Below are 14,132 nucleotides of genomic sequence, written 5' to 3' on the forward strand. Positions count from 1 at the left end.
TGTTTCAGCGATGGCTGCCATCCGGAAGAAACTGGTGATTGTCGGTGATGGTGCTTGTGGCAAGACGTGCTTGCTGATAGTCTTCAGCAAGGACCAGTTCCCAGAGGTGTATGTCCCCACAGTGTTTGAGAACTATGTGGCAGATATCGAAGTGGATGGGAAACAGGTGAGCACACTTTTTGTTACAGCTGATGCCACTTTGCATATTAGGCTGTGTGTAGATCTTTAAAGGTTTAGGCCTTTTTGCCTCTTAGTACAGGTATTAACAAAAATGTTGGAAAGAGGGCCCAGTATTGTGTGGAAGGTAATGCAACTCCAGCATCCCATATGGGTGCTGGTCCATGTCCTGGCTCCTCTGCTTCCAAGCCAGCTCACTGCTAGTGGCCTGGGAAAAGTAGTGGAAGGTAGCCTGAGTGTTTGGGCCCCTGCACCCATGTGGGAGACCTGAAAGAATCTCCTGGCTTTAGCTGGCCTCCCCCAGCCATTGTGGCCATTCATTTAGAGAGTGAACCAGTGGATGGAAGATCTCTATCTCTCCCTCTCTCTGAAACTGTGCCTTTCAAGTTAATAAATAAATCATTAAAAAAAAAAAAAAGTTGGAAAAAAATTTTGGAAAGAATAATCTCCTCTCACTTTGCCGCTTTAGTCCACATTTGATCATTTTCTTGTCATCTAAACTTTATCCACATTCCTATGTATTTCACACAAAACAACCTTTGTAGTATATGTGCCCTTTTCAGATTTGTTAATATGAGAAATATAGTTTGTTGCCAAATAGATAGTGCTCAAATGAACCTCTTAATTGATGAACTTTTTTTTGAGATTTATTTTTTATTTGAAAGAGTTACAGAGAAAGGTAGAGACAGAGAGAAACAGGGGTCTTCCATCCACTGGTTGACTCCCCAAATGGCTGTAGTGGCTGGAGCTGAGCCGATCCGAAGCCAGGAACCAGGAGCTTCCTCCAGTTCTTCCAGGTCTCCCATGTGAGTGCAGGGACCCAAGGACTTGGGCCATCCTCAGCTGCTTTCCCAGGCACATTAGCAGGGAGCTGGATCAGAAGTGGAACAGCCAGGACTCAAATTGGCATCGATATAGGATGCTGGCACTGCAGGCAGTGGCTTTACCAGCTACACCACAACGCCAGCCTCTATATATTGCTTAAGCTAAAGCAGGGACAAACTTTTGCTGTCAGCTCAGGTCTCCCCTAATATTCAAAATGGTGTCTTTTTTTTTTCCTTCTAGGATTTATTTATTTGGTGTTTATTTGAAAGGCAGAGAAAGTGTGCCTCCAGCTGCATTCCCGAAATGGCTGTAATAGCAAGGGCTGGCCCAGGCTGAAGCCAAGAGCCAGGAATTCCATCTGTATCTCCCACATGGGTGGCAGGGGCCCAAATACTTGGGCCATTATCCACCACCTTCCTGGATGTATTAGCAGGAAGCTGGATTGGAAACAGAGGAGCCAGAACATGAACTGGTACTCCAGTATGCCAAGCAGCAGCTGAATCCATGCTACCACCACACCAATCCATCTTATTTATATTTACTATTAATAATTATTTGAAAGGCAGAGAGACAGATTTCCTGTTTGCTGGTTCAATACCTTGGAGTCCAGAAATCGGTCTGGTTCTGAACATGCATGGTAGAGACTCAACTGTTAGAGCCATTGTTTGCTGCCATCCATGATGAACATTTGCAGAAAAGCTGGATTGGAAGAAGAGTACCCAGCACTCTGTCCAAACTCTCTGATACGGGATGTTTCAGTTATTGAAGAGAGGGGCACCGAGAAGAAATTGTTGTGTTAGAAGTATTAAGGGTAGTGAATTTGGTATTTCCCTGTCTTGCCTGTGTACCTGGTAAAATGTTATTTACATTTTAAATGTTATCTACATTTTAACCTCCTCTCTTGTCTATTCAGTTTCTTTTCTAGTAGAATGTTATTTAAACATGTCTTACAAGAGACAAAGTTATTTTTTATTTGGCATTTTAAATTATGCCACTTTGTACATTTCTAGTAACTATTTATAAAATTTGTAATTTTGAGAAATTTCAACTTAAAAGACTGAGCACAACTTGTTTGTTTGGGCTTGAGTCTCATCAAAGTGAGTATTTCCTATGTCTTCCTATTTTTTAATTTTTTGCCGTTTGCATGTACTGTCACAGATGTCACTTTTTCTAAGTGGGTTGTGGGATTAACCTTGCACTTTTGTATTTGGTTGTTTTTTTCCATCACAGGTAGAGCTGGCTTTGTGGGACACAGCTGGCCAGGAAGATTATGATCGCCTGAGGCCCCTCTCCTACCCAGACACTGATGTTATCCTGATGTGTTTCTCCATTGACAGCCCTGATAGTTTAGGTAAGTGCCCCTGCAGCCTACTGTTTGTCACTGCCTTCATGACTGACATCTGACTTCTGAGGACTTCTGGGGATCCAATGGCTGAAAATTAGAGTTGGCTGCCAAATAAATAAAAGAGAGACTTGAGCTTGTGGAAGAGTCATCATTGGCTGGATTCTTAGAGCCTTGGGACTGTAGAATATAGACCATGGATCACTTTTCACCATAAGTCTCCATGGCTACTGTTAAATGTATCCACTTGTAAAGTACATGGGTTTCAAATGTAAAGCCATCTCTTAGACTGAGATTTGAAACTGGCTTTTTGGTTTCCCACATCTCTTATCAGTACTTCGTATTTAGCCAGGTACCTCACAACATTGAGACTGGTGATTTGCTTTTCTAATTATTTTTAAAAGCCTTAGTTTAGCTCTTTTCTAAGAAAAGTATCTTAACTTAGAGAGAATTGAACCTGACCATTTCAGTAGCCCAGGTGGCCACATACTTCAAAAGTCATATTTCAGAAAAAGACTAAACCGTGCTGACCACTTCAGTCTCACTTTTTTAAGAACATGTTTTCAAAGGAGGTATTTGGCTTTTTATTTATTTATTTGAAAGGCAGAGTTAACAGAGGCAGAGAGAGAGGTTTTCCATTGCTGGTTCACGCCCCAGATGGCCACAGTGGCCCGAGTAGTGCTGATCCAAAGCCAGAAGCCAGGAATTTCTTCCTGACCTCCCACGCAGATGCAGATGCCCCAGGACTTGGGCCATCCTCTACTGCTTTCCCAGGCCATAGCAGAGAGCTGGATTGGAAGTGGAGCAGCTGGGACTCAAACCAGCACCCATGTGGGATGCTGGCACTGCCGGCGGCGGCCCCAGGTCTTTGGCTTTTAGCACCTGCCTGTTATCAGCCACTTCTTGTTTCTTGGTGCTCCTACTGCAAAGGGCAGACCCAAGGAAAGAGAGCAAGGTCAGGAAGTAAGTAGCAGCAAGAGTTGGAGCTCCGTTCTGCACCACCAAAGGATAGGGTCTGCGTGCTGGGAAAGCTGTGCTGCCACTGGCCGTTACTGCAGGAGAGTTTGATAGTGGGTGGACCCTCTTGCTGAGTGGACTGAGCTTTCACTAATCTGTGTTAGGGAGTGAGGGCAGAATCCCACTAGTTTGCCCCCATGAGAAATCAGAAGTCTAAATCAGGAAACTGAGAAGCTAATGTGTGGGGAGCAACTCGGACTAGACTGTTACTGGAATTAAGACTTATTCTATGCATCTGCTCTCCCACAATATAGCGCTGAGAAGGGAGTAACAACTTCTACGCAGCTGCCTCTCGCCAACTTGAGTGATGACCTGCAGGAGCTGATCCTGCTCCTGATTGGAGGAGAGCAGCGTAGTCGGCGTGTGGGTAGCAGAGTTGGGATTGGTGGAAGAGGACTATAAAGGAGGAGAGAGACAACATGCACCAGGGACATCTAAGGGGAACACCTGAGCAGCCCCCGAGAGAGCCGGCCGGCGGTGTGCCGCTCCCCCGCGGAAGTGGGGAAAGTGGCAGGGGGAACCTCCCTTCCACGGAGGTGGAAGGGTCGGTAGCCAACCCGGGAAGAACCAGCAGCAAACCCGGGGGTGGGGGGGGCGAGCAGACGGAAGAACAGCGCAGGGTCCTGTGTCGTTCCTCCACGAAGACAGGGAGCGACACTAATGTTAACCTCTCCCTCCCTCCCTCCCTTCCTTCCTTCCTTCCTTTTCACAGGCAGAGTTAAGACAGACAGAGAGAAAGGTCTTCCTTTTCTGTTGGTTCACCCCCTAAATGGCTGCCATGGCCGGCGTGTTGCGCTGATCAGAAGCCAGGTGCTTCCCCCTGGTCTCCCATGCGGGTGCAGGGACCCAAGCACTTGGGCCATTCTCCACTGCCTTCCCGGGCCACAGCAGAGAGCTGGCCTGGAAGAGGAGCAACCAGGACTAGAACTCAGGGTGCCAGCACCGCAGGCAGAGGATTAGCCAAGTGAGCCACAGCACCGGCCAATAAAGTGCATTTTTAAAAAGATTGATATGTTTATTTATAAGGCAGTAGTAGAGCGAGAGAGAGCATGATCTTCTATTCATTGATTCACTTCCCAGATGACTGCAATGACCAGGGCTAGGCCAGGCCAGAGCTATGAGCCGCGAGCTTCCAGGTCTCCCACATATGGGATGCTGGCATTGCAAGTGGCAGCTTTACCTGTTTACACCACAATGCCGGCCTCTCACGCGTCTGATTGACAGATCTGGAGCAGTACAGTCTGCTGTTGGATTTGCTCCACAGATGCAAGGAAAGGATGTCCTTGTGCTTTCTGTCTGCCTGACTGTGGCAACCAAGACTGAATTATGAATGAATACAGGGGAAAAACATGGAGAGACAATCTTTGCAGTCTGGGAATGACCTTGAAAACAGTGAAGGGCTTGTTATACCCCAAAGAAGCAGCTAAAACTTGAGTTTATATAATAAGTGTTATGAAATATTCCCTTCCACTCTCACCTGGTAATTATATTTTGAAAAAAGTAAGGGTTAAAACAAGTTAACGGCCTGCGCCGCGGCTCACTAGGCTAATCCTCCGCCTAGCGGCGCCGGCACACCAGGTTCTAGTCCCGGTCAGGGCGCTGGATTCTGTCCCGGTTGCCCCTCTTCCAGGCCAGCTCTCTGCTGTGGCCAGGGAGTGCAGTGGAGGATGGCCCAAGTACTTGGGCCCTGCACCCCATGGGAGACCAGGAGAAGTACCTGGCTCCTGCCTTTGGATCAGCGCGGTGCGCCGGCCGCAGCGTACCGGCCGCAGCGTACCGGCCGCGGCGGCCATTGGAGGGTGAACCAACGGCAAAGGAAGACCTTTCTCTCTGTCTCTCTCTCACTGTCCACTCTGCCTGTCAAAAAAAAAAAAAAAAAAGTTAACAAAAATTAAATTAAAAGCAAGCTAGTGGAGAGGGTGTTGTGACACAGTTAAATTATACTTGGGGGGCCGGCACTGCAGCATAGTGGGTAAAGTGCCACCTGTAGCACTGGCATCTCATGGGCACCAGTTTGAGTCCCAGCTGTTCCACCCAGTCCAGCTCTCTGGTATGGCCTGGGCAAGCAGTTTAAGGTGGCCCAAGTGCACTAGCGTGAGAGACCCAGAAGAAGCTCCTGTCTCCTGGTTCAGATCAGCACAGCTCTGGCCATTGCAGCCATCTGGGGAGTGAACCAGCAGATGGAAGACCTCTCTCTCTCTCTCTCTGCCCCTCCTCTCTGTGTGTAACTCTGAATTTGAAATATATATATAAATAAATATATATATAATAATATAATAATAATATAAAATATATATAAATATATATATAAATAAATTTTTTTTTTAAGCAAGCCAGTGAATCTTCAAAAGATAAATCTCCATGCAGTTTCAGCATTGCTGCTGCTGGCTAATGCTGACAACAGTTTCCCTTTTGGAACCTCTGCTTTCTCACAGACAGTTGATCTATAGTCGAGATTCTAGTCAAGACCTGGAGTTGGCAGACTTCTTTAAAAGGCCAAACACTAAGTATTTTTGGCTTTGTAGGCCATGTGGTTTCTTTACAACTTTTATTTATTTATTTATTTATTTATTTATTTATTTTTGCCAGGCAGAGTTAGAGAGAGAGAGAAAGGTCTTCCTTCCGTTGGTTCACTCCCTAATGGCCGCTACGGCTGGCACTGCGCCGATCTGAAGCCATGATCCGGGTACTTCCTCCCGGTCTCCCATGCGGGCACAGGGCCCAAGGACTTGGGCCATCCTCCGCTGCCCTCCCGGGCCACAGCAGAGAGCTGGACTGGAAGAGGAGCAACCGGGACCAGTACCCGGCTCCCCGACTGGAACTGGAACCTGGGTTGCCGGCGCCACAGGCAGAGGATTAGCCAAGGGAGCCCCGGTGCCAGCCTTTTTACAACTATTTAATGTTGCCACAACTACTTACTTCTGCCTTCGTAGCACAAAAGCAGCTGTAGAAAATACATAAATGAATGAGTTTTGATGTGTTCCAATAAAACTCGACTTACGAAAAGAGATTCCAGATAAGATTTTATTTGCTGGCCTCTGATCTAGATAAGGGATCCTTTTTTTTAGTTTAATTCCCAAAGCCAAAACCCCTACTGTCTACTGTAAAATTACATAAATCAATGTTCCCTAATGTGATCAGATTACTTTGGAGGTAGGAAAAATTATAGATGATGGACATGGTGAATTAAGATAAAATAAAAAATGGGATTGGCACAGTGGGTTAAGCCATTGCTTGCAACGCTGGCATCCCACAGTGGAGTGCTGGTTCAAGTCCTGGCTGCTCTGCTTTCTTTTTTTAAGATTTATTTATTTGAAAGGCAGAGCATCCAAGAGGGAGAAACAGAGAGATTGTGCATGCCTCAGGTTCCATGAGAGGTGTTAGCTTTTCGTATGATTTTCTGTAGTCAATGAATAATTATTGAGCATCTATTAATAGAAGTTTTTTTTTCTAGATAAAAGGAAAGAGAAGAATCAAAGCAGGATGAAGTAAATCAAAGAACAGTAGGGGCTGCATTGTGGTGCAGCAGGTTAAGCCTACATTTGGGATTCCCACATCCTACATTAGAGGGGCTGGGATTGAATTCTGCCTCTGCTTTTGATCCTGCTTCCTGCTTATGCACCTGAGAGGCAGCAAATGGTGGCCCAAGTGCTAGGAGATCTGGCTGGAGTTCCTGGTTCCTGGCTTTGGCTTGGCTCAACCCTGGCTATTGCAGGCATTTGAGAAGTGAACCAGTGGATGGAAGATACATAATATCTGTTGCTCTGCATTTCAAATAAATAACAACATTTATGGATGTGTTCTATGGCAGTATGCTGTTTAAGTAAGGTGATCAGTGATGGTCTCACTGGAAGTAGACCAGAAGGCTGTAAGAAGGTCAGTGTAGATACCGAACAAGAGAGCTTTCCAAGGTAGAGGAAATAGCAGGCACAACATCACTGAGGCAAAAAGGAAGGGATCGAGTAGCTTTGGTGGCCCAGAACTGGGTTAAGGTGCTGCAAGTGGCTCCAGCATCCCATATGGGTGCCAGTTCAAGCCCTGGCTGCTCCATTTCTGATCCCGTTCCCTTCTAATATGCTTGGGAAAGCAGAAGATGGTCCAAGTACTTGGGCCCTGGCACCCTTGTGGAAAACCCAGATGAAGCTCCAGCTCCTGGCTTCCCAGCCCTAACCTTTGCAACCATTTGGGGAGTGGAGCATTGCATGAATGATCTGTCTCTGCCTCTGCCTAACTCTGCCTTTTGAATAAATAAGTTTAAAAAAAAAAAAGCTGCAGAGGCGATGAGGATGAGAGTGAGGATCCCCTCCTTTCATTGTGAGTAAGGATGGAAGCTTTTGAAAGTTGGAGCAAGGGAATGATGGAATCTGATTTGCCTTTTAAAGGGATCAGTGTGACAAGTGAACTAACCATAGGGTTCGAGGATAAAGAGCAAGTTTCATTGCTGAAAGCTGTTTGGTTTCACTGTTAGACATGCTGGCCCTTTTCTCCTGATTGCTCTAAGGACCCGGATGGTGCACTTCTTTGGGAATCCCTGTATTCCAGAGTACGTCTTTGAGTTTGATGTCACATTAGCGATGTAATTGACTGTATAGCTGCTGTAGGAAGGGAATGGTTGAGTCTCCATGTGTGTACTGAGGAGTGGAACATTGAGCTATGAGACCTTCCCTGCCACACTCCATAGCTTCTCTGCTTGATGTGGCCTTTCACCCAGAGGACAGAACATCTTTCCGCATTCTGAGTAACCCCTAGCTTTTGGTAATGTGTCTTCAAGTCAAGGAGTGAATAATTTATTTTTAAAATATAATCTCAGATAATAGTACCATCTGAATGATCATCATATTAAGTACTTCATATGCATTCACTCAGTCACCCTAGGCAGGCTAAGTATTGCTGTCTCCATTTGATAGGTCATCCCTGCCACAGAGAGAACGACCACTCGCTGTGTCCTAGAGATTCAGTTTGGGGCCCTCATCCACCATGATACATTATACAGCCTTTCCAAGTTGGTATCATGTTGCCTAGAAGCTACAGTTGGTTATCTTTTGGATGTTTTCAGTCAGTCTTTTTTTTTTTTTTTTTTTTTGACAGGCAGAGTGGACAGTGAGAGAGAGAAACAGAGAGAAAGGTCTTCCTTTGCCGTTGGTTCACCCTCCAATGGCCGCCACGGCCAGCGTGCTGCGGCCGGTGCACCGTGCTGATCCGATGGCAGGAGCCAGGTACTTATCCTGGTCTCCATGGGGTGCAGGGCCCAAGCACTTGGGCCATCCTCCACTGCACTCCCTGGCCACAGCAGAGAGCTGGCCTGGAAGAGGGGCAACTGGGACAGAACCCAGTGTGCCGGCGCCGCAAGGTGGAGGATTAGCCTAGTGAGCCGTGGCGCTGGCCCACAGTCAGTCTTGATCTACTTGAATCCAAGGGTGGAGGTCCATGAGCAATGAGGACTGAGCCTCTGCTGGTGGCACCAGCATCCCATATGGGCACCACCAGTTCATGTCCCGGTTGCAGCACTTCTGATCCGGCTCTCTGCTTATGGCCTGGAAAAGCAGTGGAGGATGGCCCAGGAGCTTGGGCCCCTGTAACCATGTGGGGGACAGGAAGAAACTACTGGCCCCTTATTTCCAACCAGCCCAGCTCTGGCCGTTTGGGGAGTAAACCAGAGGATGGAAGGCCTCTCTCTGTCTGTCTCTCTCTCCCTCTCTCTAACTCCATCTCTCAAATAAATAAGTCAATCTTTTTATCTTTTAAATAAAAAACAGAGATGACATGTGGACCTTGGGCCAGCTGCTGCTCCAGAAGGGCGACCCCTTTTGTAAGCTGCAGTCAGAATTGTCTGCCACAAAGACCTGTGGGAAGTCTCCCTAGGGCTATTGTGGAGCTTCTCTGTGTTCTGGAGCCTCCGTGCCTTCTGAGCCCTTACTTGGGCCCTACCTCCGCAGGAGCTTGGCCATCTCTCTTGAAAAGCCTGTGGCTCAGTGTTTAAGGGAGGGGCTTAGATTTGCATTTTTCTGTCATTTTTAAAACTAGGAGGATTCCATTAAATGTTCAGCATACTTCTGAAGCAGCAAAGGAAGTATTTGCAATTAGAGCTGAAGGATATTCTTCAAGATGGAATTATTTGTAGCCCCATATTTGTGCATTTTTTCTTTCAGAAAATATCCCAGAAAAATGGACCCCAGAAGTGAAGCATTTCTGTCCCAACGTGCCCATCATCCTGGTTGGGAACAAGAAGGATCTTCGGAATGATGAACACACAAGGCGGGAGCTAGCCAAGATGAAGCAGGCACGGTCTGGGGCGGGCTCTGTCTTCTGTAGCCGTCTCGAATGAGGGCCCCAGGGTTGGCTGTTCAGGGAATCCAGCAGAAAGCCTCACAGGCCAGGTTGTTTTAGATGCCTCTCTATCCATCTGGCCCTCAGTGACTTGTGACCTTAACACATGATCGATCCCTAAGACTCCTTACTCCTATGAGATGGGCTCTCTTAGGCAGTAGCACTGTACCATCCATCCAGGAACCATCCCAGTAAGTAGTCAAGGCTTCTGAGGTAGGAACTTCATCAGCCTCTTCATTTATTGTTTTGGCACATGTGAGGCCAAAGATAAAGTAGTAGCAACTAAAGAAGCAGGAAGTCCCAAGGCATGGAGTCCAGACAGAAGACTCTAATGCTTTCATTAAAGTGATGATGGAGGTAGCATCTTGGCTTTTTAGAATCTAGTCAGGTGGCAGGCTGGGTGTTGAGCACAACGTGTAAGGCACTGCTTTACATTGCCCATACCCATGTTGGAGGGCCTGGTAGGAGTCCTGGCTCAGCTTCTGATCCAGCTTCCTGTTAACACACTGGAAGCCTTTAGAGGATGGCTTAAGTATTGGGGCCCCTGCCACCCATGTGGGAGACTAGGAGGGAGCCCTGGCAGTTACAGACATTTGGGGAGTGAACTCTTAGATTGAAGATCCTGTCTCTGCTTTTCAGATAAAATGGGAATTAAAAGTTCCAAGAGGCCTAATGGCAGGGCTTCCTCCAGAGCAGGAGGAACGTTGAGGTCTTCAAACCAAGTTCTCCCGCTGAGGTCTGAATGGGAGGACAGTCTCAGTCTCTCCATGGCATTCAGTCCTCTGTGGAAGACCAGTGCTTGCCCTGGATAGGCAGCTTGAGTAATTTAATCGGTGATTCTTTCCTTAGCTTTCCTCTGACTTCTTCCCTCTTCCTCATTTCTTCCCAAAAAAGCATGTTTAATAAGATTTTATATTGGAAAAGGAGTAGTCACTGCATTTCAGTGTCACAATTTCATAAGATAGTTTAAATTTGGGACTTTGGCAACTTAGAACTTTGAGCTGAATCTCTAACTGCTTACTGTGTGTATTTAGTACTGTTAGCTGACAGCATTCTTCTTTGTTGCAGGAGCCAGTAAAACCTGAAGAGGGCAGAGATATGGCAAACAGGATTGGCGCCTTTGGGTACATGGAGTGTTCAGCAAAGACCAAAGATGGAGTGAGGGAGGTTTTTGAAATGGCCACGAGAGCGGCTCTGCAAGCCAGACGTGGGAAGAAAAAATCCGGGTGCCTTGTCTTGTGAAACCTCGCTGCAAGCACAACCCTCACGCGGTTAATTTTGAAGTGCTGTTTATTAATCTTAGTGTATGATTACTGGCCTTTTTCATTTATCTATAATTTACCTAAGATTACAAATCAGAAGTCATCTTGCTACCAGTATTTAGAAGCCAACCATGATTATTAACGATGTCCAGCCCGTCTGACCAGCCAGGGGCTTCTGACACTGCTCTAACAGCCCTCTCTGCACTCCCACCTGACACACCAGGCGCTAATTCAAGGAATTTCTTAACTTCTTGCTTCTTTCTAGAAAGAGAAACAGTTGGTAACTTTTGTGAATTAGGCTGTAACTACTTTATAACTAACATGTCCTGCCTGTCATCTGTCAGCTGCAAGGAAGCTGAGTTAGCACCTCAGAGCTTGACTCCTTCAAAGATGGCATTCGGCATAGCTCTGGGGTGGGCATCCAGTTTTTTTTTTAAAATGTGCTCAGCCAGAAAGGTCCGAGACGTTGCAGCTGTGGCAGAGTTACAGTTCTGTGGTTTCATGTTAGTTACCTTATAGTTACTGTGTAATTAGTGCCACTTAATGTATGTTACCAAAAATAAATATATCTACCCAGACTAGATGTAGTATTTTTTGTATAATTGGATTTCCTAATACTGATATTTGTCATCCCCACAGAAAGTGTATTGGTTTTTTTAAAAAAAAGAAAGTGTATTTGGAAATAAAGTCAGATGGAAAATTGATTTTTTAAATTCCCGTTTTGTCACTTTCTCTAATAAAAGATGGCCATATCACCCCACCTCAGCCCCACGTATCCCAGTGCCCCTCTCCAGAGCTGGGTTAAGTACGTAGGAATTTGGTTTTCAACTGTGGAAAGTGGCATAGCCTTTCTCCTGGACTGCAGGGTCTGGCTCTGATTCACAGTGCTCTTTCTCCTCACTGCAAGAGGAGCCACCCACCTCAGAGGCGGCACCGGCTTCTCTGCTCTCCACCGACTAGACTTTTACTGTGTGCCAGTTACGTTTTCCAACTACTAATAGAATAAAGGCAGTTTTCCAAACTTGAGTGTCTTGGTGTTTGTGTTGCTCTCTCCAGGGCTGAGGGCAGGAGGATCGAAGGACTCCGCCCTCTCACCCTGGCCCACCCCTCGGGTTCCTTCCCCCCCAGAGAACACGGACGTGATTATTCTGTGCCACTTTCAAGTTCACCGTCGGGAGTGGGTGGGAACGCACTCCGGGCGGCTTCTCGGTGCTGGTGAGGGTTTTGGGCGACACCCGAGCCCCAGGCTTTAGGGCATTGTACTGCTCAAAACCTGTGTCAAGGCAGTGCAGCCCTGGGGCCGACTGGGCATTGGCAGACTGGGACCGAATGGGAGCACGCTCTTGGCAGCCTCACCGCGCAGAGCCTGGTGACCTGGGTGGCCCTTGGCGTTCCTGCCCAGCGCCAGGGAGCCCCGCCGCGCAGAGCTGCTGCCCACTGCAGCTTCACCCCGTCTTAACTGCGGGACAGCTGGCGACAGTAGGGCACACGCTGCAAGAGGAACACGGCAGAGGAGAGGGCGCTCTGCTGGACCCGTCTACCAAGGCTCACACCCTAAGGAGCTTTTAGGACAGCTTCCAGGGGGCCCTCGGCGCTGTTACCCAGGCCCGTGTGGTCGGACCTTGGCTTCTGGCCGCACCTTCCCGCCGGTCCCCAGCTGCGGGAGGGGCCGAGACCCTTCGGGGAAGGCGGAGGCCGGATGAGGCGGGACCCTCGGGCCCGGAAAAAGTGCCTGCGCCACGTGACCCTGCCGCCGACCAGTTAAAAGGAGGCGCTGCCGAACACCCCGGCTCCGCGCTTCGGAAGCTCCGCTTTGTCTCACACCATGTGTGCGGCTCGTATGGCGGCGGCTGCCCAGTCTGTGTACTCCTTCTCAGCGCACCCGCTGGCCGGCGGGGAGCCCGTGAACCTGGGCTCCCTGCGGGGCAAGGTGCTGCTCATTGAGAATGTGGCGTCGCTCTGAGGCACTACGGTCCGGGACTACACCCAGATGAACGAGCTGCAAGAGCGCCTCGGGCCCCGGGGCCTGGTCGTGCTCGGCTTCCCGTGCAACCAGTTTGGGCATCAGGTGCGCGGGGCGGGGGTAGGGGGCGCTGGCGGGGCTGGGGGCGCGCAGCCGCGGTCAGGGGCGCTGGCGGGGCGGGCCCTCGCTCCCTTCCCTTCCCCAGCGCGTCACGACTGGAATGCAGGCGCACACCGGGGTTGGGCTCCGAAGGCCACTTCCTGGTGACTCATCAAAACCTCCTTGTTTGCGGTTTGAAGTTTCCATGCCCTCCCTCCCGCGGCCGCGGGTCCTAGCTGCCCTTCTCTCCTACAGGAGAACGCCAAGAATGAGGAGATTCTGAATTCCCTCAAGTATGTCCGGCCTGGAGGCGGGTTCGAGCCCAACTTCATGCTCTTCCAGAAGTGCGAGGTGAACGGCGCCAAGGCGCACCCGCTCTTCGCCTTCCTGCGGGAGGCCCTGCCGGCGCCCAGCGACGACCCCACTGCGCTCATGACCGACCCCAAGTTCATCACCTGGTCCCCGGTGTGCCGTAACGACGTTTCCTGGAACTTCGAGAAGTTCCTGGTGGGCCCCGATGGCGTCCCGGTGCGCAGGTACAGCCGCCGCTTCCCCACCATCGACATCGAGCCCGACATCCAAGCCCTGCTGTCCAAGGGGTCTGGCGGTGCCTAGGGCGCCCCCTACCCTGGCTGCTTGCCAGTGGCCTGCTGCTCTCTGGGGGTTTCATCCATGAGGGCGTTCCCCCGAAAACAAATGGAGGAACGCCTGATGTCCGGGAAACCCCCAGGTGGGCGCTGGTCCTGTCCATCCCTGCCTCTCCTCTGCCAGCCTGAGGCGAGCTTCTTCGCTAATAAAATGCTGAGTTCCAGTACACCTGCACTGTGTTCTGTGTCAGTGTCTGCTTGGGGACACATTTCCTATTAGCATTGGGTCTTATTTCTGCTAGGTCATGCAACAGGGCCACCCAGAGGCCCAGCCGCAACAGAAAACCCTTACTCGGAAAGAGGAAGGCCCATGGCTTGGCCCGCCTGCCTGTCCTGGTAGAGGGGCCATTCCTTTGTTTCCTGGACACTGAGAGATGACCACCACAAACTCAGGTCCCCACTCGCTTCAGTCTGGCCTCTCTAAGTGTTAGGCCACACAAGCCCCTTGTACACAGTTGGAAGCTCATGTGATC

The 14,132-nt window shown here is 49.1% G+C and overlaps 2 protein-coding genes and 1 non-coding gene across 5 annotated transcripts in view; all 3 read left to right on the plus strand.

Annotated features, from left to right (window-relative positions):
• RHOA (ras homolog family member A) overlaps window positions 1–11,971 on the plus strand; it is a 57,697-nt gene extending 45,726 nt beyond the window's left edge. For all 3 annotated transcript variants that reach the window (XM_008260649.4, XM_002713428.5, XM_070050832.1), the window contains 4 exons: window positions 9–166; window positions 2,233–2,353; window positions 9,511–9,641; window positions 10,757–11,971. In XM_008260649.4, coding sequence (XP_008258871.1) covers window positions 11–166; window positions 2,233–2,353; window positions 9,511–9,641; window positions 10,757–10,930 — 582 coding nt within the window. In that variant the 5' untranslated portion in view covers window positions 9–10 and the 3' untranslated portion in view covers window positions 10,931–11,971. The remainder of the gene's footprint in view (window positions 1–8; window positions 167–2,232; window positions 2,354–9,510; window positions 9,642–10,756) is intronic.
• Window positions 4,570–4,700, plus strand: LOC127492555 (small nucleolar RNA SNORA31). Its single transcript, XR_007922065.1, has one exon. It is a non-coding gene; the product is annotated as a small nucleolar RNA SNORA31 (small nucleolar RNA).
• Window positions 11,972–12,758: 787 nt separating the features above from the next.
• On the plus strand, window positions 12,759–13,766 carry GPX1 (glutathione peroxidase 1). The gene is given in 2 exon segments (NM_001085444.1): window positions 12,759–13,018; window positions 13,268–13,766. Coding segments are annotated over 2 exon segments (603 nt in total). The 5' UTR covers window positions 12,759–12,775; the 3' UTR covers window positions 13,628–13,766.
• The last annotated feature ends 366 nt before the right edge of the window (window positions 13,767–14,132 follow it).

This window comes from Oryctolagus cuniculus, chromosome 10 (genome assembly GCF_964237555.1).
Source record: "Oryctolagus cuniculus chromosome 10, mOryCun1.1, whole genome shotgun sequence".
NCBI classification, from domain to species: Eukaryota; Metazoa; Chordata; class Mammalia; order Lagomorpha; family Leporidae; genus Oryctolagus; species Oryctolagus cuniculus.